Consider the following 27,946-nt stretch of genomic DNA (forward strand, 5'->3'; position numbering starts at 1 on the left):
ATTGATGCTTTTGAACTGTGGTGCTGAAGAAGACTCTTGAGAGTCCCTTGGACAGCAAGGAGATCGAACTAGTCAATCCTAAAGGAAATCAACCCTGAATTGGAAAGGCTGATGCTGAAACTGAAGCTCCAATACTTTGGCCACCTGATGAGAAGAGCCGACTTATTGGAAAATACCCTGATGTTGGGACAAATTGAGGGCAAGAGGAGAAGGGGGCAACAAAGGATGAGATGATTGGATGGCGTCACTGACTCAATGGACGTGAGTTTGAGCAAATTCTGAGAGATAGTGAAGGACAGGGAAGCCTGGCGTGCTACAGTCTATGGGATCAAAAAGAGTGGGACATGACTTAATGACTGATCAATAACAAAAAATGAAATATAATTTAATATATATTTGTACCCAAATGGATCACAAAAACGAATTGCCAATATTGATTGTTAGAGCTGGCTTTGATATTGAGAGCTCTTGAGAGCCTTTCTTCTTTCTGCCTTAGAGCTATGAACAATGACTGTTTCAGACTAGAGGAACTCTATGAGTATTTATACCTTCCCTGTTCCAGAAATGACTGAATATAGCCCAGACCCAGAGTAAGTAAGACTTTAGGGTAGTCATGATAAAGAACAAGAGATGAATCAGCAAAGATCAAACAGGGAGAGGAACTGACTTGAACTGAAATTAATCCAAGAGAGCTAGCGAAGGTGACATAGAATTTAGGGTAAGCCATTCTCTTAGGGGGGAAGAAAAGCAAGAGGAAAAGATTTGCTGAAATAAGTTGGTGATATACTTAGAATTTATAGAGGTGGTTATGGCCCCTGCAAAGCAGAATAAGAAAGTAGAAATCTTCCAGCACCATATTGTCCTTATTTTTAATTAGTCTTTGCAAGATTGAGAGAAAGCCAGAAGCCTTGCTTGCTGGGAAATGAGAAGCCTGCGCTTTTCCCTCTCTGGGCCTCTGGGCTGTGGAAGACAGAGAGTCCCAGTCTTAGTAGACTAATCCTCAGATATCCCTGCAGGCATCCTCAAGGTGGACAGTGCCTTTTCTCAATTTTCTGCAGGTTGGTTTTCAAGGTCAGGAATCCAGGAAGCCAAGTTATACACAAACTTCCTCATATTAGTGATTACTTTGGGAACTGTCATGTTCCCAGCTTAGTTTAGGAATGATGATTTACAAAGAACTCAGTGAAACCTGAGTTTGTTAAAGGTTACACTCCCTCTCCTTTTATTTATAGGGTTATGCAGATTTCTATGTCCCTAAACCCAACCAGAAAACCCTCTCAGCCACTTTGGAACATATTCTGGGAGTTTCTCAAAAACTGAAAAATTGAGTTGCTGTATGATCCAGCAATGCTGCTCCTACATATATATACAAGAAATGAAAATATTTATTCATACAATAACTTGTACACACGTATTTATAGCAGCATTATTCATAGTAACCAGGCTTCCCAGGTGGCACTAGTAGTAAAGGATCCATCTGCCAACGCAAGAGATGTAAGAGATGAGGGTTTGATCCCTGGATCGGGAAGATCTCTTGGAGGAGGAAATGGCAACCCTCTCAGTATTCTTGCGTGGAGAATCCCATGGAGAGAGGCACCTGGTGGGCTACAGTCCATGGGGTCTCAAAGAGTCAGACACGACTAAGCACACACACACACATTCATAATAACCAAAAGATGGAAGGAAACAGACGTCCATCAGCAGACAAATGGATAAATAAAATGTGGTACAGCTAGGTCATGGATTATAATTCAGCATTAAAAAATAAATAAAGTACTGATACATGCCACAATATGAAAGAGACTTGAGAACATTATGCTTAGTGAAAGAGATAAAAGCCAGATAAAAGATCACATACTATATAATTTCATTTATAATTCTAAAATATTCCAAATAGACAAATCTGTAGAGATGGAAAGTAGTTTAGTGGCTGCGTTGGGCTGAGGAAGCGGGAGTGACTGCTAATGGTGGAAGGTTTCTTTGGGGAGTGATGAAAATGTTCTAAAATTTTGATGATAGTTGTACAATTCTAAATATACTTAAAAAATCCACATCTTAAATGGGTGAATTGTATGCTAAGTGAACCACGCCTCATAAAGTTCTTAAAAAGAAAAGGCTTAGGACTTCCCTGGTGGTCCATTGGTTAAGACTCTGTTTTCCTATTGCAGGGAGCCTGGGTTCCATCCCTGGTCAGGGAACTAGATCCTACATGCTACAATTAAGACCTGACATGGCCAAATAAACAAATAAAAACAAATAAATATTAAAAAAAGAAAAGAAAAGCCTCCTTCAAGTACTTTCCAGTTCAAGTTAGAGCTGGTTCAATGGGTTCGGGGGAGGGTTAACAGTGGAGCAGAAGCCAGAAAATACTTTTAAATACTTTGAGTGAAAGTCATTCAGTCATGTCTGACTCTTTGCGACCTCATGGACTTCAACCTGCCAGGCTCCTCTGTCCGTGGGGATTTTCCAGGCAAGAATACTGGAGTGGGTTGCCATGCCCTCCTCCAGGAGATCTTCCCAACCCAGGGATCCAACCCAGGTCTCCCGGGTTGCAGGCGGATTCTTTACCGTCTGAAACACCAGGGAAGCCCAGAAAATGCTTTAAAACCATGCTACTCCAAACGTGGTCTCTGGACCAACTTCCAGTTTTCAAACTATTGGACACCATTGCTAACAGGATGAGAGAATGTGAGCCAACTTCAGCTCCAAGCACTCTGCCGAGGTGAGCTGATTTTTTCTTTCTCAAAGAAACACTGTCTGGGTGAGAGAAGCAGCACACTGATTTACATTCTGACATCAGCCCCTTATCTCACCCTGGCCTGGCACTTTAAGTAGCTCTGCTTCAGGGATCCTCTAATCCAAAAAAAAAAAAAAAAAAAACCACGAAAAAACCCTCATTTAATAAATGAGGACACCTCTGGAGAAGTGGGCTGACAGGCCTGAGGTCGTAAAGCTGATTAATGGTCTTAGGGCAGGAACTCCGACTGTCCAGTGTCTTAACATTTCAGCTCTGGCTTTTGGTCAAGTCAGGCTGAAAAGCTGGGGGTTGAGATAAAGAAGGTTTTCGAAGAGAGGGATCTTGCCTCAATCTCCAATGCTTTGGATGGTTAATTAAGGACTCAGATCTAGAGAAATATGCTCTTGTTCCCTGCTGAGCTTTTCCACCTTGGAAGTTAATGGGGTAGGTGGGATTTAGGAAATTCACAAGGGATAAAGGACTTGCTGGAGGAGGAACATACAGTGCATGGCAGGCCAGGGCACAGTTCAGACTCTCACTTTCAGGCACCGCCTTTCCCATACCCAGCCATTGTGTGCCACCCACGTTTGCTCTTTCCTAAATGCTTCCCCAGATAGCCTCTTCTGCTACCTATCACAACAACCCCTGAAGGTCATCAGTCAGGTGTGGATATGAGTGTGTTGAATCCTTTAGAATTTTCTTCTAGTACTGATAGGTGCAGTTCAGTAATATCTTGTAATATCTCAGTATTATCAATGTTATGAGGTGGTATCACTCACTAATATCAACTCTTGGTGGGTGTGCAAAAGATTGTACACTTCTCTATAGTTAAACAGTTTTCAGTGAACTAGAGGGAAGTTGCTATATAACACAGGGCACTCAACCTGCTGCTCTGTGACAATCTGTTGTTCAGTCTTTAAATAGTGCCCTACTCTTTGCGACCCCATGGACTGCAGCATACCATGGACTGCAGGACTGTGACAACCTAGAGGGGTGGGAAATCCTATGGACAGAGGAACCCGACATGCTGCAGTCCATGGGGCTGCAAGGAGTCAGATACGACTTAGCTACTGAACAACAGCTAAGAGGAGTGGGATGTTGGGGTGGGGTGGGAGGAAGGTTCCAGAGGGAGGGGATGTATGTATACTTATGGCTGATTCATGTTGTTGTACGGCAGAAACCAACACAACATTGTAAAGCAATTATCATCCAATTAAAAATAAGTTTGAAAAAGAATTTTAGGAATGGTATATCTTTAAGGAATAACAGTTATAATTTTAGGAGCAACAATGATGTGATAACCAGCTACCATTTATTGAACGGTTTCTTTGTGCCGTGTTAGTCAGTCGTGTTCGACTCTTTGTGACCCCACGGACTGTAGCTGGCCAGGCTCCTCTGTCCATGGGATTCTCCAGGCAAGAATACTGGAGTGGGTTGCCATTTCCTTCCGGGGTTCTTTCTGATAGAACCCGGGTCTCTTGCATTGCAGGTGAATTCTTGACCATCTGAGCTGCCAGGGGTTTTGCTGTGAGCTGTTTAGCAGTACTTCGTGCGCTGCAGGCAATCCCTGTAGAACTAGACGTTCCTCTTCCCCAGTCACTCTAGGTAGGATTTGTCATTCTTGTCACTGCAGCCTCCTCCTTTCTTGGCTCAGCTCTCACCCTGGTTCTTTATTCCCTTTGAGCAGTTTCTTCTCAGCCCTGGCTGCACAGTAGGATCCTCTGAAGAACTTCGAAAAATCTCTGATCTCTGAATGCCATCCTCCAAAGATTCTGATTCATTTGACCTGGGGTGGAGTCCCCGGGTCTGTTTTTGTCCTAACGCCCTCTTTCTGTAGGCCTGGCTGAAAATCACTGTGAGGTGGTGCGGAGTCCCAGGTTTCTCAGGATCCTGATCTGAGAACTCCTGTCTGTGTGGCTGATCTGCTCTAAGCCACTAACAAACTGTGCTCATTTATCAGAGTCGCTTTGCAGCATGACTGCGTAAGCATGTGTGATAGCCATCCAGAATGTTGGCAGGAACACGGCATACAGGCTATCTTGGCCTCAGAGTTGGCCAGGATATTTCCTGGGGCCCTTTGTTTTGTGGTTGGTTATTTTAAATAATTAAATTCTCAGGCATATTTGGCTACCTGGTGGTTTTGTATGTCTATCCACGGAGGTGAAATGATTATTCACTGTAGAGCTGGTTTTGCTTAGAGATGCACATACATTTGTTTTCTCTGACTCCTTATTTAGCAAACTCAGCTTCCAGAAATAGGGTCACTTTTCCTAAGAATGATTCAGGCAGCTCACTAAGTACTGGACTGGGAGTGGGTTGAGTGAAAAGAAAACAATACAACGACAAAAACGGGGAGAGCAGTTAAGAAGTGTCAACTAAAAAAGATGTGCAACTTGAGAGTTGTGAGTTAAGTTTTATTTGTGGCAAAATGAGGACTGCAGCCCGGGAAGCTGCATCCCAGATAGCTCTGAGAGACTGCTCCAAAGCGGCTAGTGGGGGGAAGTCAATATATAAGGTTTTGGTGAAGGGGGAGTTCAATACCATGAAGCACTCATTTTACAAAAGGTTTTTTGTTAGTCATGAGGATCTGATGTCACCATGAAGGGATTTAGTACTTCTCTAGATATGAGGAGATGCCAGGATTGAGATCATAAAAATCTGTTCCTAAAAACATACAACTATCTAAAGTCCACCAGATTCCCTGGAGCCCAGCGTGCCTCACTCCCCTGCCGTCCCTCAGGGGTTGTTGCAGGTCAACAGCTATAGCAGCATGGGGCTCAGTCTCCGGAGAGGCAGCGGGCAAATGCCTTTGTTGTTCAGTCGCTGGCAATGCTCTTGGTAAGTGCCAATTTGTAGTTGACAGAAGCATAGTTAGTCCTATTATAAATGGATTATCCCTTTTGGGGTAGCCTACATCCGCACAAGATTTCACAGAGTTTATTTAAGCATCATCATATCAAAGTACAGACCTTTAAATGCTAGTAAGAAGAAGACTGTAAAATGAAATATCTTAAGCTCTTGATGTTTACCAAGACATTAGAGTAAATGTGAAATGTAAGTGATTTTAAAAAAGATCTTTGTGTACCTTTTCCAGTTTTATTTTTTTCTGGGCAGAAAACTGAACTCTTTTTATGAGCTGGCCTGGTTCAGTGTAGGATATGCGGCAGGCATTGAAAGGTCCCGGGTTATGGCTTTTTCTTCAGATTAACAAATTAATCTGCTCCCAGAATAGCTAGGGAGAGTCAGGCTATCCGATTAACAGGGTGAATTTTAATTTTTTCTATACTCCCCACATTTTTTAAAGGAAATTTGCATTTTATAAAACAAATGACTTCTAAATCAGGACAAGAAAATTCTCTTTCGGGATAAGGAGAAATCACTGTGTCTACTTTTTGGAAGTTATGGGTAAATTAGATATCATTCATAGATAAATATAAAATATATGCTTTATTCTTTTCTGATCTATTATGTATAAATAATTTATAGTTAATTTTACTACATTATTCTCATCAAAGCTTTTTTTAAAAACTAACTTCTGACAGTCATGTACACACTGCTTTTTTTAAAATGGGTAACTAACAAAATCCTATTGTATAGCATATGGAACTCTGCTCAGTGTTATGTGCCGGCATGGATGGGAGGGGGTTTGAAGGAGAATGGGTACCTGTTTACGTATGGCTGAGTCCCTTCCCTGTTCACCCGAAACTATCACAACATTGTTAATCGGCTATATCCCAATATGAAATGTTTTGGTGTTAAAAAAAAAAAGAAAATTAACTCTAATAGCCATTTAAGAAATTACTATTGTTTCTCTCTGATAATAGTTGCAGTTGAACAATATGAATAATCTTGGTTTGTAATTATCATCAAATTATTCTAACTTGTAAAAATACTTATGTCCAATGTCTGCTTGAAGGTTATCTCTCCTTTAGATTTTTCTGCATTTTTGAAGAATACCTTTCTCATTCTCTTTTTCCTATAAAAGGAGTTCATCACTCAATTGAATCCTGCCAGGTCATTCTTCCTTCCTTTAGTGATTAGATGTGGCTTACTTTACCTCTGTTCTGGAAGCATGAAATAAGGCAAGGATTACTGCAATATGATAGTTGTTAGTAATAATATTAATAGTAGCCCCTAGCAACTGGGGCTTCCCTGGTGGCTCAGATGGTAAAGAGCCTGCCTGTAATGCAGGAGACCTGGGTTCAATCCCTGGGTTGGGAAGAAGAGAATTAACTAACATGCTTTATCTAAAACGATGTTACTATCATTTATTAACACATATATGTGTAATCTAGAAAGATGTTACTGATGAACCTGTGTGCAGGGCAGTGAAAGAGACAGAGACAGAAAGAGCTGACTTGCAGACATGGCGGAGAAAGGAGAGTGAGGCAGATTGAGAGAGTAGCACTGAAACATGAACATCATCATAGTAAAATAGATAGCCTGTGGAAATTTGCTGCGTGAAGCTTGGGGCTCAAATCCGATGCTCTGTGACCACCTAAAGGGTTGGTATGGGGTAGGAGGTGGGAGGGAGGTTCAAAAGGGAGGGGACATGTGTATATTCATGTTGATGTATGGCAGAAACCAACACAATATTGTAAAGTAATCATCCTCCAGTTAACTTAATTAAAAAGATGCTATAAATTTATATCTTCAAATCTGAAGAAAATTTCTGCCAATTTGATGTATTACCCCCCATAAATGTCTTCGCTGTGTGTCCTGGATGAATTCTTTCTTTAGTGGGAGTGAAGTCCTATGAAGAAAGCATACGATGTTTCCTGCTGGAGCCCCGTCAGGTAGTGAGAGGTTGTGTGATAGAACTACATAGTTTTGCATGTCTGAAGTTACCAGGTCATCTCACTTTCCATCTTGTGTGTTTCCGTGTAATCTGACAAGTGTTTAATGACTGTCCGAGATGGAGAGGAGTCATAGTAAGAGAGAGCGCCTCACATATATCACAAGGGCTGGGAGCAGGCTGGCCAGGGCAAGTCGGGATAGAATTGGGAAAGGCTGTGAGTTCCTTGGGATAACAGGGGCCAAGTCTGACCTTTTGTCTGATGTTTATTGAATTAGTTCAAGGCATTTCAACAGGCAGAGCTGACCTTGCAGGCCACGTGGCAGAAGTTTACACAGGTGGCAAGGGCATTGAGAAACTTAGCAGACGAGAGAGGGGCAGGGTCCATGGCCCAGAATCCATACAGATGGAGGAACACTGAAGCACAGGGCTGGAAAGGTGACTGGGCATATTAGGAAGGGCCTCAACAGGGGACTTCGTATTTAATTCAGTCGGCAATGGAAAGCTAATGGAGCATTTTAATCAGAAACTCTGTCCTGATTAGAGCTCTAGGAAGATTAATCTCGCAGTGAGTGGGATGTGTGATTATGGATGGTTATTAGGAAAGGCTGGGAGTTAACCATGTCAGAGGGTATCACCTCATGGTCCAAGCGAAAGGTACAAAGGCCTGGGAGCTGAGAAGGCTGGTGCCACACCCCTCCCATGACTTTTTCCTCTTGACACGTACCATTCCCATCTAGCTTACCTGATGGCTTCCCACCGCAGGCACTCGCATCTCCAACAGTGGCGGTGGGAGGGCCCCGAGCCACAGAAGGCTGCTGAGCCTGTACTGAGGGCAGACCAGGTGCTGGGGGGTTAATCTCCAGGATGCCTCCACCAGTGGTGAAGTTAACTGTGCGTGCTTAGTCGCTAAATCGTGTCCGCCTCTTTGCAACCCCATGGACTGTAGCCCGCCAGGCTCCTCTGCCCATGAGATTTCCCAGGCAAGAATACTGGAGTGGGTTGCCGTTTCCTTTTCCACCAGCTCCCTTGTCACTCGGTTGAGATAACTTTGAGCTTTGTTCAACAGTTTTCCAAAGTGCCCCAATGGGACTGAGTCCCAGTCATGCACAGCCACAAACTGCTGGCTAACATTCCTGATTGCTTTCTACCCGTTCTGACTCACCACTCCCCTGCTCCCACTCACTGCTATACCTTCAAATGAACCACTCACCTTTGTCCCAGAGGCCTTCTGAGAGAATCTAATATACCAGGTCTTTACTCGAGTAGAAAGAAGGGCTTGCCTGTGTGTCCTGCAAAGATTCTGGAGAGGAAGAAGCTATAGGACTTGGAAGTGTATTGACTGTGGGTTAAGGGAAAGGAAGAAGGCAATGTCACCTACAGTTTTAACTAAGAAAATGCAGACATCATTCATAGGAAAACGGGAAGTTAGGGGAAGCATTAGTAATTTTCATGAAGAGATAAAAGGGTTTGCTTTGGGGCATTTTGAGTTTGAAGTACAGATAGTACTTTACTTCTAGAACTTTAGAATTTGCATCTGGAGCTCAGGAAGAAGGAAGAGCCTGGGGATTCAGGTTTAGTTGGAGCCAAAGGCAACAGGAGAAGGGGGCGGAAGAGGATTAGATGGTTAGATAGCTTCACCGACTCAATGCACATGAATTTGAGCAAACTCCAGGAGATAGTGAAAGACAGGGAAGCCTAGCGTGCTGCAGTCCATGGGGTCAGAAAGAGTTGGACACTACTGAGTGACTGAACAACAAGAGGTATTTGGTGAAGCTGTGAAGGTAAACGGGACCTCCAGGAGCTGAGTGTGGACCAGAGAATGAACAGATGCAGGCCTATGATAGAACTTCCGGAACTGAATCCTCCCTTTTGGGGTGGTAGGAAGAATGACAGGAACTAGCAGGAAATGGAAAGCCAGTGGCCGGAGGAGGATGGGACACAGTCATCACGGGAGCCTAGGGAAGGGTTGGAACCAGGCAGATGAGGCCAGAAAGGCTCTGTGTGTGCTGAGTTTCAGAATGCTGGGAGCTTTGATCTGTTAAGGGAGTGTAATTTCCTCGGTTTTGTCTCATCACAACAAAAATTTGAAGCGATGGACGTTAAAGCCCTTGGCAGATCACAGCTCTCAGATAGTGTTACAGCACAGTTTTATTTAGATAAAGGAAAGTACATCCTCGAGGCCTGAGCGCATGCGGACCCAAAAGACATGAAGAGAAGAGGGAAAGAGAGCATGCACGTGCGGGAGAGAGACCCTGGCCTTTTGGCTCCTCTTTTTATATGTTTTTTCCTCCCCCTGGGCCTGCCCTATGTAATTGGGCTAGCCAGGAGTGCTGTTTGTTCTACCTGAGGGCCTCGATCCCGTCCTCGGACCTTCCTTTCTTCTATTTTCACGGGCTTTTCCCTTCCTTGTCTTTTAGCCACCGCCATTCTGGACTGCTTTTTTCTATTCTAACTACCTAACATTCCCCCCTCAAGAGATGGGAGGCCCAATTCTTTGGGAATAGGGGCATCAAGGTCTTTCTGGCTACTTCCTGCTGAACTGGGATGGCGAGGGGCATTGGGCCTCCCCCTTTTTCTAGTCTCAGGCCTCAGAGTCCTTATAGCGGTGTCCATCTAACGGTCAGTGATATTTTCCATGGTCAGCGGTAGTTTTATATATCCTTGTTGAACTTGCACTGCATGCTGTGGCTTGTTGACCTGGGCCAAGACAAAATGGATTCAGTTCAGTTCAGTTCAGTTGCTCAGTCGTGTCCGACTCTTTGCAACCCCATGAATTGCAGCACGCCAGGCCTCCCTGTCCATCACCAACTCCCGGAGTTCACTCAGACTCACGTCCATCGAGTCAGTGATGCCATCCAGCCATCTCATCCTCTGTCGTCCCCTTCTCCTCCTGCCCCCAATTCCTCCCAGCATCAGTCTTTTCCAATGAGTCAACTCTTCGCATGAGCTGGCCAAAGTACTGGAGTTTCAGCTTTAGCATCATTCCTTCCAAAGAAATCCCAGGGCTGATCTCCTTCAGAATGGACTGGTTGGATCTCCTTGCAGTCCAAGGGACTCTCAAGAGCCTTTTCCAACACCACAGTTCAAAAGCATCAATTCTTCAGCACTCAGCCTTCTTCACAGTCCAACTCTCACATCCATACATGACCACAGGAAAAACCATAGCCTTGACTAGACGGACCTTAGTTGGCAAAGTAATGTCTCTGCTTTTGAATATGCTATCTAGACAATTGATAATACATGGAGCAATCATAAGCAGCATCAATATGGCATAATAAGGACTAGTAGGGGCATTAGTCAACTCCAAATTCCCATTGCCAGGATGGCTCAAGTGCCTTCTTATTCAGGGATCAGAAGATCTATCTCCTGTCTGTTTTGAAGTACAACCCCTGCCAAGCCGTTGGCTCTTTAGAGCTGTCCTGAGAAATCTTATCCCCAGAAACTAGATTTTGGGGGTGTTCATTAGAATGGCACTCATTTGCAGTCCTGAATAGGTATCTGAGATCTCTGGGGGCTCACAGGTGTATTGAGTATCCTCTTCTGTTTTCTTCCACGGCTTGACTCATGAGTAGGAGTCATGTCCTGGTACTTTGACTGCTGTAGGGGTAGAAAGTATTACAGGGTAGGGGCCCTTCTATGTGGGCTGGAGTTGAGCCTTTGGGGACCCATCTTTCCAGACTTTAATTAGGACTTGAGTCCCTGGAGCATATAGTGGTGACTTGTTAGAATCTTTTGGGTCCTGGTTCACACCCCACAAGCGTATATCCTGTTGGAATTGACCAATGGCCATGGTATAAGACTGGGGAGTCTGAGCCTCTGGATCTAGGAAGAGGTCATTGACATAAACAAAAGGTCTCCCATATAGCATCACATAAGGACCAAGACCAACCTATTCCTTAGGGGCAGTACGGATGTGGAGGAGAGCTACTGGTATGGAAGCTCCTTTCCATCCCAGGGAGGTCTCCTGGGTTATCTTTTTTATCACTGATTTTAAGAATTGATTGGCTCTTTCTACTTTTCCTGAAGACTGAGGGCTCCAGGTACAATGGAGATAATAAGTAATGCCCAGTGCTTTAGAGACACCTTGGGTGACCTTAGAAGTAAATGATGTCCCACTGTCACTTTGTGATGACCTGGGCAGACCAAATCTTGGAATGATTTCATGGAGCAGATTTTTTATCACTTCCTCAGCCCTCTCAGCCTGGGTGGGAAAGCCTTCAATCTATCCTGTGGATATATCTATCATGACTAATAGGTATTTATACCCTGGAGGAACTGGCATCTGAGTGAAGTCCATCTGCCAGTCCTCTCCTGGGTGGGTCCCACGTCGTTGGACGGGCTGGGCCAGCTGGGGTCTTTGAGCTCCTTGGGTGTTGTTAAATTGGCAAGTGAGGTAAGAGGAGACCACTTGCCTTATAGTCATTTGGAGGCCTGTTCTTCTGAAAGACCTTTCTAGTAATCTTTGGAGGGTCTTTTCCCCTAAATGAGTGGTGGCATGTAAGCAGTTAACCAACTTCCATTGGAGGTTCTGAGGCAGAAAAAGGAGTCCCTCCTTTTGGAACCACCCCATATGATCTTCTTGAAAGCTCTCACTCATAGTTTATGAGTCTCACCTTCAGTATATGAAGGAGTTTCTGGCAAATTAGTCTGCGGAACTAAGGTGGCAACGCCTATTAGGTCATTGTTCTGTAAGGCTGCTCTCCTAGCTGCCTGATCAGCTGCTTGGTTCCTCCATGCCACTCCATGCTCCCTTTTTGGTGTCCTTTACAGTGGGAGACTGAAACCTCAGTGGGCAGATGGACCACCTCCAAGTCTAAGGATTTGATCACCATATTTGACTGGGGACCCTCAGGTGGTCAAGTGGCCTCTTTCTTTCCAAATAGCAGCATGTGCATGTAGCACCAGAAAGGGATACTTGAAGTCAGTGTAAATGGCTACTCTTTCTTTCTCCCAGCTCTAAAGCTAGAGTCGGGGCTATGAGCTTAGCTAATTGGGCTGAAGTACCTGGTAGCAAAGGTTTAGCCTCTATGGTCTCAAAATTGGAGACTACTGCATATCTAGCTCTTCTTTTTCCGTCCAAGACAAAGCTGCTTCCATCAGTGTACCAGATTTCCTCAGGATTGGTCAGAGGATCTTCTGACAATCCCTCTTGGGGTTTTGTCCATTGGTCCAAGGTTTCTAGGCAAGAGTGAAAGGGGGAGAGCCCTCAGGGGTAGGCAGGAGGGTGGCTGGGTTAAGAACCTCACAAGGGGATATAGTGAGGCCTGGATTTTCCATCAGCACTACTTGATATCTGAGGATTCTTTGATCAGTTCAGTTCAGTTCAGTCACTCAGTCATGCCCGACTCTTTGTGACCCCATGAATCACAGCATGCCAGGCCTCCCTGTCCATCACTAACTCCTGGACTTCACTCAAACTCATGTCCATCGAGTCGGTGATGCCATCCAGCCATCTCATCCTCTGTTGTCCCCTTCTCCTCCTGCCCCCAATCCCTCCCAGCATCAAAGTCTTTTCCAATGAGTCAACTCTTCGCATGAGGTGGCCAAAGTATTGGAGTTTCAGCTTCAGCATCAGCCCTTCCAATGAGCACCCAGGACTGATCTCTTTTAGGATGGACTGGTTGGATCTCCTTGCAGTCCAAGGGACTCTCAAGAGTCTTCTCCAACACCACAGTTCAAAAGGATCAATTCTTTGGCGCTCAGCCTTCTTCACAGTCCAACTCTGGTCCACACAGTCAAAGGCTTTGTCATAGTCCATAAAGCAGAAATAGATGTTTTTCTGGAACTCTCTTGCTTTTTCCATGATCCAGTGGATGTTGGCAATTTGATCTCTGGTTCCTCTGCCTTTTCTAAAACCAGCTTGAACATCAGGAAGTTCTCGGTTCACATATTGCTCAAGCCTGGCTTGGAGAATTTTGAGCATTACAGAACAGCTCCAAGGCACTGTCAAAAGACAGAAGAGTGAGTGCTTCCCCCGTGGTTGGGATGATCCTCCCACTCATTAGCATATGAATTCACCCAGCTTGCAAAACCTAGCCAGACCAATTCCTTTGGTGGAAGCACTTGCCCTCTGCAATGGTCCACACTCTGAAGAGTGTACTTCTCTCTGAATCCTAACAAATCCACCTCTCACCTATCTCTGTGTCTCTCACTGAATTTTTGCAATGAGACATCAGAGCCTGAGCTTCATTAGGTCCTGAAGCCACTCATCATGGGTTTTGGCCAGGCTTAAGTCCCAGGAGAGAGGAGCTGAAGGATGGGAGGAAAAAGCAGAAGAAAAAACGTGCCAAGGAATCCCCTTCATGGCCTGCTGGAAAATCTGCTGAATACCTGACCTGTGCTCACAGTTTTCATTGGCTTGATCCTTGGCACAAAGAAGATTAAGGACAGAAGAACCCCCACCACCTTGGGTAACAGCTACTGGGGCTCAGCAGAGAGTGGAGCCTTAGGGACATACTGAGAAGTAGCCTCTCCAGAGTCCCTACTTGCGCCCACTGCCGCTCGCCTGTTCGTGGCGGGGTTTGAGGAAACAAGAAACGAGAGATTTTAAAGGAATAAAGATTTTGTTAGGCATATGTCCCTCCAGCCATAGCACCGAGGGCCTCCTACCTTAACCGGAGGTCTTCTGGAATCTGAGACAGCCATGTGAGCTTTCTGCTGAGTTAGTTTTTCCCTGTTCCGGTTTCCAGCACGCTGGGCTTCTTGTCACTTCCCCTGCACTGGGTTTTCTTCACGTTCTGCTTCCACCATGGGAGCTTTTGCTGAGTTGGGCTCCTGCTTTGCTTGGCCTCCTCTTTGCAGGGGTCCGCGTCCAGTTGTTTCAGCCAGGTTAAATAGATGTTAGGGGAGTGTGTAATTTCCTCGGTTCTGTCTCATCACAACAAAAATGTGAAGCGATGGACGTTAAAGCCCTCGGCACGTCACAGCTCTCAGACAGTGTTGCAGCTCAGTTTTATTTAGAAAATAAAGGAAAATACATCCTCAAGGTGTGAGGGCATGCCAACCCAAAAGATGCGACGTGAAGAGAGAGAGGGCGCGTGCGCAGGAAAGAGAGCGAAAGAGAGCATGTGCTCTCAGGAGAGAGACCCCTGGCCCTTTGGCTCCTCTTCTTATGTTTCTTACCACCCCCCAACCCCCACCCCCCGGGCCGTCCTATGTAAATTGGGCTAGCCAGGAGTGCTATTTGTTTTACCTGAGGTCCTCAGACCTTCCTTTGTTCTATTTTCGCGGGCTTTTCCCTTCCTTGTCTTTCAGCCACAGCCCTTCTGAACTCCTTTTTCCTATTCTAACTAGCTAACATTTCCACACCAGCGTTATTGGTTTCCAACTCAGTGTAATCCATTTGGGAGAAAAACATTAAGGGAAAGAGAAGCTCCTATCTCTGAGGGTCCCAGATAATCGATTTGCTTATTAAACATCTCATGGAATCCTAGTGCTTTATGATAACTAGTTTACTTACTACAAATATAAACCCTGAGCTTTGCTACTTTGTGACTTTTGGTAAATTACCCAACCTTACTGAGCTTTGGGTTTCCCACTTGTAAATAAGGAAACAGCTGTTATCCACAGGCATTCCTGGCACTAAGATCCTAATAATTTTCCCTGGCCATTTTTAATCATACCCTAACTCTGTGTGCAGAGAAGGCGATGGCACCCCACTCTAGTACTCTTGCCTGGAAAATACCATGGACTGAGGGGCCTGGTGGGCTGCAGTCCATGGGGTCGCTAGGAGTCGGACACGACTGAGCGACTTCACTTTCACTTTTCACTTTCATGTATAGGAGAAGGAAATGGCAACCCACTCCAGTTTTCTTGCCTGGAGAATCCCTGGGACGGGGGAGCCTGGTAGGCTGCTGTCTATGGGGTCGCACAGAGTCAGACACGACTGAAGTGACTTAGCAGCAGCAGCAGCAGCAGCAACTCTGTGTGTGCTTTCCTGGTGGCTCAGTGGTAAAGAATCTGCCTGCAGTGCAGGAGATGTGGATTCAATCAGGAAGATCCTCTTGGAGAAGGAAATGGCAACTCATTCCAATATTCTTGCCTGGAGAATTCCATGGACAGAGGAGCTTGGTGGGCTATAGACCATGGGGTTGCAAAGAGTCAGGCATGAGATTAAACCACCACCACCAACTCTGTGTGTATGTTCATGTATCTGTGTGTGCAAGTGTGTATACACATGTATACACTTACTTCACTTGAAGCCTGCATAACAAGAATATGTGTTGGTAACTGTTTATATTAAATAATACAGAAAATTTAAAGCTATGCAGTGTGAATAAACACAAATACAGTAAAAATGCTAAAGGATATTTTTTTTCACCTGAATTTTTGTGACAAATTCTGCAGTTACTATGAATAAGCATGGTAGTAGACATTGGTCTGTTTAGATTTTACATTGAATTTGTGCCCCTCAAATGCATTTAATCACAAAGTATTTTTGGAAGTATCTCAGCTTCATCGTGTATTAGCTGTTCTTGAGTTTACAGGAATTATTTAACCTCTCTAAACTCAATTTTCTATTAATAACTCAGTTTCCTAAATAGGGTCTGCCTTGGGGTTTTGTGGGCACAAATTTAATTATTCAATAAGTGTTAGCCATTGTAAATCCTGTGAGGTTAACATTTGTCTTTTGGAGAGTTTTATATTTGCAGATCTCAAAAAGATGGTAGTAGGAAATAGGAGTGTTTTAACCTTGAGTTTAGTTGCAGGGATCAGTGAAAATTGAAGTTTTCTCAGACTACGCATTAGTGATTGAATGGTGGGTGACACATAATCTTCCAGTCATATTTTATTGGAATATTACCATCCGGGTTGTACAGATAACTGGTTTTGGCTTTTTTATTAGGGCAATGTTACCAGATTTATCTCTTTGTTGTTAAGTTTCTAGTTATTTTATCTCATGCATACTTTATTCATGCACACACTCTCACATACATTGTACAGACAGGATTGCCCTCTGCTCCCAGATCTCAAATAAAGCATCTGTGAAGCTTTTCTGCTGGAAACAGAGCCCTTATTGATGGAGTTCACATGAAAATCATTTGTTTTAATGCATTATGTATTGAGGCATAATCAGCTTTACATATTTTAACATTTTAAGTGTCTGTTTTCAGTGTAGCGCAGCTGGGGTTATATGGAAGTCTTATTGAAAAAGAAAATATCTAATTAATAAAGCAGACTGCATGTTGCTTGATCTAGAGTGAAGGCAGTGTCAGAAAAAAAATCACACTCCTTCACTGGTAGACAGCATTCAGGTTATACCTGAGCAGGAAGGAGTTACAGTTTAGATTTTTTTGTGGATTATTGAAAACCTTTTTTGTTTGCTTGATTGTGTTGTTGTTGTTTTTTTTTTAGTAAGAATTACTTTGGGGCTTGCCCAGTGGCCCAGTGGTAAAGAATATGCTTGCCAGTGCAGGAGACAAGGGTTTGATCTGTGGTCCAGGAAGATCCCACATGCCATGAAACAGCTAACTGCCGCCGTATGCTGTAGCTACTGAAGCCTGCACTCACGTAGAGCCTAGCTGGAGTAGCGCCTGTTTGCCACAACTAGAAAAAAGCCTATGCAGCAATGAAGACCCAGCACAGCCAAAAATATAAATAAATAAATAAAATTATATATTAAAAAAATAATTGCTTTGGCATTGTCAGGCCTAAATTGTTGTTGGTTTCCTATAAAAAAGTATCGTTCTCCACTTTTTCTTCCTAAATTGACTCTGTTCTTTAGTTAGAGACACATTTGAATAGAGTATTGCATATCTGTCTAATTTAAGGTATTTATATTGGTCTTGTCCCATTTCCCTCCAGACTTCCTTGTGTGATTAGAGTCTTTTGTTAGTGCCAACTCGGGTAGTACTGACTCTAAATGGCATAAATTTGAACTGCAAGACAGAAAATGGAAAATTATCCTGACTCATATAGTGTGTGCAAACAAAGGTCATTTTCTCCCAGTTATGACTTTTTGCTCTTTTTTACATTTCTGTGTTACACAAATGATTCCCCTCCCAATTTTAATTTTTGTGCTTTACCTGTTGTTGCTTGCAGACGCCAAGGACTTACTGTTGTTCGAACACTGAAGACTTGGAGACAGTCATTCACCACGTCCACAGTCTGTACCCTTCTGCTCCATTTCTGGCAGCAGGAGTGTCAATGGGAGGGTAAGATTTTTCCTTTCTAAAATGTCCTAGAGGGAAGTGGTCCTAGTGCCTGTCTCTTTCTGATGACCATAAGCTAAATGGGCATTTAAAAGCAAATGTTTGGGTTGCTCATATTTTATCACATATGGTTGGATGAAAATGTTAGTTGCTCAGTCGTGTCTGACTCTCTGCGACCCTACAGACTGTATGTAGCTCACCAGACTCCTCTGTCCATAATATTCTCCAGGCAACAATACTCAGGTGGGTTGCCATTCCTTTCTCTAGGGGGATCTTCCTGACTCAGGGAGCGAACCCGAGTCACCCTCATTGCAGGTAGATTCTTTACCATCTGAGCCACCAGGAAAGCCTAGCCTCATTTGTGCTAATTTTTTTTGTGTTTTTGTTGTTGTTGTTGTAGTAATAGTGAGCTTTAATAAAAAACAAAATTTTTATTATATGGCATTTTGCTGTGCTTAGAGGACCTAAACCATTGTCCAAAATCAGCAAACACATGGAAACAGAAAATATTTTTTCTTAATTCTATAGTCAATGTATCTGTCAATTTTCAAAATGTCTTGCGAGCATGCTTACTTGAAAATGAACAGCTTTACAAATGATGGGCTCTGAAAGATTGGCTCTCACCGTAGTTTTTTAGACTCTGATAAGCATAAAACTAAGAAGCAAAGAATACGTTTCTTACATTAGCATGGAAGGTCGGACTTGACCTACTAAAAAGGAAGAAGTCTGAATCAGGGCAGAAAACCCAGACAAAATCTGTGAATTGTGCTTAAAGAAAAGTATTTCACTTTTTCCTTTGCCCCACAATGAGAACCTTAAAGGACAGGGTGGCAGCTGAACTTTCTTCCCTTAGTCATATAAATTCTTGAATTTTTAAAAAGCCAGACTTTATGTAAACAGGCCCTGATTCTTTATTCAGAGGCTCCTGGGAAATGCCTATTCTTGTCGAGTTGAAGTCTCAGTGCCTGAAGGCAGAACTTGACCATTAGCCTTTGCAGCTGGTTGAATATTAATGTCTTGTAAATTGTTGAAAGGGAAGTCCCCTTTCTAGTTGCCTAGCACTGTGACATGTTCCCAAGTGGGTTTACCACTCTGGGATGTGGTTTATAGCTTGATACATTTTTTTCCTTTTGGAGATGCAGCAGACAAAAGCATCTAAGACCCTTATGCCCAGACTGGGTGATCCCCACGCCTGTTATGCCTGGGGCCAAGCAGCAGTTTGAGCCAGAACTAAGTCTCACCAAGGAATCCACGCTGCTCCAGACCTGGTCACATTCCAGTCTCCCATTGGGTTCCTAGACTAGCTTTAAAAATGTATAGAAATTTCCAAGTATATATGAGTAGAAAGAGTATGATTCCTCATAAATATTCATCTCCCCAGCTTCAATGACTGTCAATTCAAGGATAATCTACCCTCCATTCCTTCTCAACTCTGATTACATTAAAATAATTTTCAGACATCATTTATAGAGATTTATGGGTCTCTGACAGGTAGAGTCTCTTAAGAAACAATAACAACAACTCACCACAGTGTATTATTACACCTGAACAAAGCTAACAGTAATTCCTAAATGTCATCAAATATTCGATGTCAGTATTTCATTTCACTGTCAATCTGTTGGCTGGTTTTTACAGTTTGTTTGAGGCATGAGCCAGATAAAGTCCACATATGGACAGATTATGTCTCTTAAATCTCTTAATCTGTGAGTTCTTTATCTTTTCTATCTGCTTTTTTTTTTTTCTTGGTGAAAAAAGGGAGTCTTTTTCTTATCAAAGTGACATGGCCTTTTTATGGGGTGATATCTTGATGTTATTTTACTCCTGAGTAATAACCAGGAAGTGTCCCCACCTACTCGGTCACAGCTATTCTTGGTGCTTCCTGCTCCTTCGAGGTTCGTTTCTAGCTCTTTCAGTTTGCCCTTTACACCAGCCTCACAGAAACCTCTTGACTGCCAGCCAAAGAATTGGGCCACCACAACTAGACACTGGAATGACCCCTTTGCAGGAGAGAAGCATTATCCCTTAACTAGCTTAGGGAGCTATGTACAATAAAAAAAGGAATGCAGTCGTTATGAAGAGTTGTTCTCAAAAGGGAAATCTCCAGCCTGAGGTCTCTGCCCTGGATCAGGAAATCACTGAAGGAGATTCTGACATGATGGAAATGCTGAAGCTCTTGGTTTTTGGCATCTGTCCAGCCTGCAGGTCACTTAGTCTACAGCTGGGATGAATTTCAAAACACAGCGTGGAGCCATTTCTGTCTTTTTGCTGTAACATTTCCAACAAACCTCATTCAACAACAGCAAAAATACCCAAAAAACCAGCAAACCCCGAAATCTCCATTTTTGATCTAATATCTCTCATTCACTCTGTAGTCCATCTGGGTTGGAAAAAAAAGAATGAGAGAGAATTTTTACTCATTTCAGAACCTGAGCAATTGGAGAAATAAAGGATGGAAAATAGAAACAGAATTTATACTATTATCCTTTCTCTTAGTTGTAAATGTCAAACTTGGATTTCTGGTGTACTGTGTTAAATTCCATGCTTGTCCCTTTTACCAAAGTAAAACTAGAGTAGAATCAGGAAAAATGATAGAACAAGAGGAAAATATGTGAAAGGAGATAAGGACAAACAGCAGGAGGGAGCAGGAAAAGAAAACAAGTGACTTTAGGGTTGATTGCTCTGCCACAATTGAGGAAGTCTAACTCTAGACAAGGAGCTGTAGGGAGCGAGGCGTGCATGTGTGCCAAGTTGCTTCAATCATGTCCAGCTCTTTGTGACTCCATGGACTCGAGCCCGCCAGGCTCCTCTGTCCATGGGATTCTTCAGGCAAGAATACTGCAGTGGGTTGCCATGCCCTCCTCCAGGGGATCTTCCCGAACCAGGGATCAAACCTGCATCTCTTATGTCTCCTGCATTGGCAGGCAGGTTCTTTATCATTAGTACCACCTGGGAAGCCCAGGGAGCAAGGATGCACAGACAATTGGAATGGCCATCCAGACCAATTACTCCGAATCTCAAGGTGAGACCCAGATCAATCAGTTTTTAAAACTCCTCAGGTGACTTCAGTGTGCAAACACATTTGAAAACCACTCCTTGTGATTTTTCACCTGTGTCAAGCATTGGCAAACCACAACCCGGAGGCCAAATCTGACTGTTTTTGTGCAAGAGCCAAGAATGGTTATTATATTTTTCAATGGTTGGAAAAGAAGAATTATTTCACGACATGTGAAAAGTATATGAAACTCAAATTTCAATGTCCATATATAATATTTTATTGAAACACAGCCATGTCCATTCCTTCACACATGTCTACGGCTGTTTTAAAATACAGTCACAGGGTTAAGTATTGATGGTTGTGACTGAGTTTTTAGGGCCACCAGAACCCATTTGCTTTGTGGCCCTTTATAGAAAAAGTTTGCCTGAAACACTCCTCCCATAATAAGTTAAATACTCAGCTAGGGGGCCAGGGGCCAGGGAATTGCAAAGTTTTAATAGACCCCAATATAATTTTCAAAAAAGAAAACCACTCTTACGATGGATTTTCCTGATGTTTTACCTCCAAGAAAGATACACATTTAACTAACAACTGTATGCTTTGTCCCATTCTCAAATTCCCTATCCATATTTATCCATTCTCAAGATAAATATGTGAACAGAAGGAAAGAAAGAAGGTATTTTCATGGTTTTCCAAGATAAAGGGTTAGACACATTGGTTTATATGTTTCTTCTCCGTGGTTAAAAGTCCACAATTAGAAACAGGATGTCTTGTGATATAGAACGAATTAATCACTGTGTTCTGTTTTTCCTCATTTTAGAATGCTGCTTTTAAATTATTTGGGCAAAATTGGACCAAAAACTCCTTTGAAGGCAGCTGCAACTTTTTCAGTTGGTTGGAATACCTTTGCTTGCTCGGAGTCACTGGAGAAACCACTGAACTGGCTGCTTTTTAATTATTATTTGACAACTTGCCTCCAGTCTTCCGTGAATAAGTAAGTCATTTTAAACACCTAATGTCTCCAAATTTTTCGGAGTAAGTGCCACAGTAAAATGTTTTAGAGGACAACACTGCTAATGTATATATATATTTGTTATATGCACTATTATGTTATATACAGTAACAAATTAATCCTTCAATTTCAATATGTACAAAAATAAAAAGATTTTATGTATAAGCTAAAAATATAGATAAGAGCTCTAATGTTTTCTTTCTGTACCACAATGTACCTTGTACAACCTCTAGTCTCTGTGCCCCATTTTGAAGATCACCATTTCATTACTGTTCTAAATTATTCTAAAAGAATAAAAATATTAGTATTGAATGTGTTGAATAACTATGGGCTATTTCCCTGGATTTTCTACTTGTTGCTAATCTTATTAGTACCTAATTCTCCCCTGGGTAGTAACTAATGTGTTAAGTGTTTTCAGAGCTAAATAATATGTTTTTTAAAGCTTGTGTTATGAACATAATATGTTTTAGAGGCTTAGGAGCATGCCCCTAAAATATGGATATTCTCAGCCCCCACAATTCTTAACATTACCAAAATATTATCTGTGAATTAGTTTTTTTCTGAAATTGTTTCAGTTCAGTTCAGTTCAGTCACTCAGTCGTGTCCGACTCTTTGCGACCCCATGAATCGCAGCACGCCAGGCCTCCCTGTCCATCACCAACTACCGGAGTTCACCCAGACTCACGTCCATAGAGTTAGTGATGCCATCCAGCCATCTCATCCTCTGTCCTCCCCTTCTCCTCCTGCCCACAATCCCTCCCAGCATCAGAGTCTTTTCCAATGAGTCAACTCTTCGCATGACGTGGCCAAAGTACTGGACTTTCAGCTTTAGCATCATTCCTTCCAAAGAAATCCCAGGGCTGATCTTCAGAATGGACTGGTTGGATCTCCTTGCAGTCCAAGGGACTCTCAAGAGTCTTCTCCAACACCACAGTTCAAAAGCATCAATTCTTCGGCACTCAGCCTTATTCACAGTCCAACTCTCACATCCATACATGACCACAGGAAAAACCATAGCCTTGACTAGATGGACCTTTGTTGGCAAAGTAATGTCTCTGCTTTTGAATATGCTATCTAGGTTGGTCATAACTTTCCTTCCAAGGAGTAAGCGTCTTTTAATTTCATGGCTGCAGTCACCATCTGTAGTGATTTTGGAGCCCAAAAAATAAAGTCTGACACTGTTTCCACTGTTTCCCCATCTATTTCCCATGAAGTGATGGGACCGGATGCCATGATCTTCATTTTCTGAATGTTGAGCTTTAAGCCAACTTTTTCACTCTCCACTTTCACTTTCATCAAGAGGCTTTTGAGTTCCTCTTCACTTTCTGCCATAAGGGTGGTGTCATCTGCATATCCGAGGTTATTGATATTTCTCCCGGCAATCTTGATTCCAGCTTGTGCTTCTTCCAGTCCAGTGTTTCTCATGATGTACTCTGCATATAAGTTAAATAAGCAGGGTGACAATATACAGCCTTGATATACTCCTTTTCCTATTTGGAACCAGTCTGTTGTTCCATGTCCAGTTCTAACTGTTGCTTTCTGACCTGCATACAGATTTCTCAAGAGGCAGATCAGGTGGTCTGGTATTCCCATCTCTTTCAGAATTTTCCACAGTTTATTGTGATCCACACAGTCAAAGGCTTTGGCATAGTCAATAAAACAGAAATAGATGTTTTTCTGGAACTCTCTTGCTTTTTCCATGATCCAGCGGATGTTGGCAATTTGATCTCTGGTTCCTCTGCCTTTTCTAAAACCAGCTTGAACATCTGAAAGTTCATGGTTCATGTATTGCTGAAGCCTGGCTTGGAGAATTTTGAGCATTACTTTACTAATGTGTGCTGCTAATGTGAGATCAGTGCAATTGTGTGGTAGTTTGAGCATTATTTGGCATTGCCTTTCTTTGGGATTGGAATGAAAACTGACCCTTTCCAGTCCTGTGGCCACTGCTGAGTTTTCCAAATTTGCTGGCATATTGAGTGCAGCACTTTCACATAATCTTTAAAAAAAATAAATATATAAGTAATCTTTAAAAATGAGTCTTCAGAACAATTACCTGCTATTATTCCTGCTATGTCTGATTAAGTAACTATTTTGTTGTTTATTGTTATTTAGTTGCTAAGCCGTGTCCAGTTCTTTGCAACCCCCTGGATTCCTCTATCCATGGGATTTCCCAAGCAAGAATATTGGAGTGGGTTGCCATGCCCTCCTCCAGGGGATCTTCCCCACCCAGGGATCAAACCCACATCTCCTGCACTGGCAGGCAGATTGTTTACCACTGAGCCACCAGGGAAGGTCAATAAATATTTTATTGAGTAACAACTTTATGTCCTGTGCCAAGTTACTTATTATTAGGTGTGTTTGAGATGGGAATGACTTTTTTATTTTTGAAATTTTGTTTCCAGGCACCGGCATATGTTTGTAAAACAAATTGACGTGGATCATGTCATGAAGGTAGGAGAGAAACTTTATGTAATACTTTTATTTCCTCTTTTGATGCCAAGAACATATATAGTTGGTTTCTGTTTTTCAGGCTAAATCCATAAGAGAATTTGATAAGCGATTCACTTCTGTCATGTTCGGCTACCGGACAATTGATGACTATTACACCGATGCCAGTCCAAATCGTAGACTGAAGTCAGTAGGGATTCCAGTGTTGTGTCTGAATTCTGTGGATGATGTTTTTTCACCCAGTCATGGTAAATTAACATCTTTGTATACATTTTGACATGAATCAACTGTTTAAAAATAATGTTCTTTGTGGGAAAATACAATAATAAGAAACAAAATGTCACTCATATACTGGTTTCCACTGTGATAAACAGAAAAAAAATAGCTTGATACTCATAATTTAGTATATAAATGCTTCAGATCACTTTAAACATTTTCATATATTCTTCTCTAGTCTACTGTGAGAGCCTCAGAACAAATTATGGCTCTCAGTATTTTGCTTGTATTCATTCTTACAACCTTTCCTTCTTATCAAATATCTGTTCTTTGGACAGGCTATGTTACAGTATCTCTACCTCAAGAGTACATTGACATAGTTGGCCTTTTCTTCCTGAGGTTCTTATACAGAAAGCTTTGTAAAGGGGAATATTACTCCCCTTTTAAACCTAGAAGAGAGCTTGAGACTTTATTAATAAGATGTCCTTGGATAACTCAATGAATGTAGCACATTCAGACAATAAAGTCATATTTGAAGGCAAAGAGTTTGTTTTACCCCGGATACTGTATAGAAGAAAATTATGCACAAGTTAACTTCCTCATTCTCTTAATTCAAGATATACAGAATTTTGTAACAAAGGTATACATACCTGTGTTCATACATTAAAGCAAGGTAAGATGCCTATCAGGAATCATACCTATCTTAAGGATAAATAGATTTGACCTCTAATTTTTTTCTAATGAAACTTCACAAAGCTTCTTATAAAACCTTTTCTTATTTCTCCCCTAAATATTTAAAAAAATTTCCCCCAAGTACTGTATTAAACTATTCTGAGTACCAACACAGCACATATGTATTGCCAAAATTTCATAAAATCCCCAAAGTTTTTTAAAAATGTCACTTTACCATTTCTCTGAAGAAGTGAAGTGAAGTGAAGTCACTCAGTCATGTCTGACTCTTTGTGACCCCATGGGCTGTAGCCTACCAGGCTCCTCAGTCTATGGGATTCTCCAGGGAAGAGTACTGGAGTAGGTTGTCATTTCCTTCTCCAGGGGATCTTCCCGACCCAGGGATTGAACCTGGGTCTCCCGCATTGTAGGCAGATGCTTTACCGTCTGAGCTACCAGGGAAGCCCATCTTTCTAGGGGATATCATTGTGTGATTTATGATTAAATCAAAGTAGTTTTAGACAGATGGAACTCTTGGCCTTTGACCACAAATCAAAAATTAAACTGTGAACTGTTTTTTTGGCCACGTTGTACAGCCTTGTGGGAATTTAGGTCCCCAAACAGCAATTGAACCTGGGCGCTCGGCAGTGAGCACGTGGAGTCCTAACCACTGGACTGCCGGGAAATTCCCTAAACTGTGAACTTTAATATCAGTTGAATAACATGGAGATTGTTTAGCCTATTTTCATTGGATTAAGGAAGTCTAGTATTTCTGCATCTGTTTTTATATTTCACAGGCCCTTCTTCCACCAAAAAAAATTTCCCAGCATTTAACTTGTTTTGACCTTGGTTGAAGTTTAGACTCATTATTTCTTATTCTTTCCCAAGCCACACTGAAAATAGTAGACAATTGTCTGCATTCTGAGAGCACAGGCAGCCAACATCTTTCACATGACTCCCATGGCCCAGCCTTTTGTTCTCCTGACATGACTGTAACTATCAGTGTGTTAGAAATTCCTGAGTGTATCCAGAATGTGAAAGTGGGGCTCTTAATAATTCCATCAGAGACAAATGAAGCACTTTAAATCTAAGCCCTTAATGTAAGATGATAAAGGAAAAGAAAAATAGTATCAAGTCATTTCATCTGCCCCTCCCCTTAAGTTCTCACATCTGATCCCAAGATAGATATTCTGTTTTAGGTGTAGCTGGCTGGATAAGGATCTGAGTTCAGGACCCATTTAGGACAAGGACTTGGCTTCCTAGGCCTTGATTTAGGGTCTCTAGGTTTATTCTTCAAAGAATGTAGTGAAAGGTCAGTTTTAAACAGGCAGTTGGGGTCCTGCGGCAGCCCTTTCTTGAACTGGTCTCAGTTGTCCTACAGTAAAATTACCTTCCGTTCCATTGAAGGGTGTGGAGTAGGGAGAGCTTAACTATAAATAAAAATTCAGAGAAGAAAAAATATAATCACCAATGTTTTACCACCCAAAGATAAACACTGTTACCACTGGGGAGTATTTCATGCCATTGTTTTTTTGCTATCTATATATGTTTTTATAAATCGTATCTATAATTTTGGATTCTTAACACAGCCACCAATTGGCCTCAGGAATCTAACTTCATGTAAAGTTAACCAAAGTCATACATAGTGAATTTATAACTCTCACAAAGGTAATAAGATTTGTTTTTTTTCCCTTCGTGTAACACCTAAGTGGGAATCTTATAGCATAATGGAAGTATTCACCATTTCTTGAATTATTTAATTTCTCAAAAGAAGACTAGGCCTGTACTTCTGTTACAACCAATCGATTGATTCTTCCAAAAATGATGATCCAGTACATGAATGTGAACATGAACTGTTAGAAGAATATGGGTGGTTAATATAAATTAGATTTATTTGATTAGCCATTCTCATTATGAATATTTGTTTAACGGTATTTTGGTTTAAAATGATTAGAAGTGATAAAGTTGCACACTTTTCCTAACAACAGTTAATATATATTTTTCTCTCTCCTTCCCCTCTCTTATCCACCCTCCCGCCCGACCATCGCCCATTTTTCATCAAGCTATTCCAATAGAAACTGCTAAGCAAAACCCAAATGTTGCTTTGGTCCTTACTTCTTACGGAGGCCATATTGGTTTTCTGGAGGGAATCTGGCCAAGGCAGTCCACCTACATGGACCGAGTCTTCAAGCAGTTTGTGCAGGCCATGATCGAACACGGACATGAGCTCTCAAGCATGTAGTTCTTCAGATGCACTTTGTCTGAACTACCATACACAAAGGCAGCTCAGCTTAGTGCACAGCTCTTGACTACTGTATATAAAGCAAATAAGCCAGCAGGTGGTGAAGAGGTCCAGAACGACATGCAGAAACTACTTTTTTGGAGAAACAAACAACTTTGTTGCAAGAAATAAAATATAGATTTAGATGGCAATTTAGGTAGATTTTATTTTTACTATGCCTTACCAAGTATGACCTTAAATAAAGTAGTACAAACATGGAATTGCACTTAACCAAAACTGGTGTATGTAAAAAGATTTTAATTCCTCAGGGTTTTAATTTAGGCTAGTATTTTTTTAGATTACTTATTTTAGGTGATTTATCGTACTTTAGTAATTGTAATAGGACTTTGGTTATTTGAATGTAAGTTATAAGTTGGCACATTCCTAAGGGTATTTATACCTAATGATAGTAACATGAAAACTAAACATAAAATACAATGTGCTAAATCTTTTATGTATCTTAACTTTGAAAAGCAAATGAAACAATGTTAGACTGACTTTACATACTCTTTTACTCTGATAATATTAAATTAAGGCTGACTTATGTTTTATAATGATTATAGTTCACATGATTATTTTTTAAATAGTATATGTGTATACATATATATCATTATATGAAATAAATTCTACCATTTTAAA

General features: G+C 41.9%; 1 protein-coding gene across 1 annotated transcript in view; it reads left to right on the forward strand.

The window, feature by feature from the left end:
- The window catches only part of ABHD3 (abhydrolase domain containing 3), a 49,787-nt gene extending 21,841 nt beyond the window's left edge, over positions 1-27,946 (forward strand). The window contains exons 5-9 of the mRNA XM_027525860.1: positions 17,577-17,689; positions 21,502-21,675; positions 24,096-24,144; positions 24,224-24,389; positions 27,090-27,946. Of these exons, the coding sequence (XP_027381661.1) occupies positions 17,577-17,689; positions 21,502-21,675; positions 24,096-24,144; positions 24,224-24,389; positions 27,090-27,268 (681 nt within the window). The 3' untranslated portion in view covers positions 27,269-27,946. The remainder of the gene's footprint in view (positions 1-17,576; positions 17,690-21,501; positions 21,676-24,095; positions 24,145-24,223; positions 24,390-27,089) is intronic.

The sequence above is a fragment of the Bos indicus x Bos taurus genome, chromosome 24 (genome assembly GCF_003369695.1).
Source record: "Bos indicus x Bos taurus breed Angus x Brahman F1 hybrid chromosome 24, Bos_hybrid_MaternalHap_v2.0, whole genome shotgun sequence".
NCBI lineage: Eukaryota > Metazoa > Chordata > Mammalia > Artiodactyla > Bovidae > Bos > Bos indicus x Bos taurus.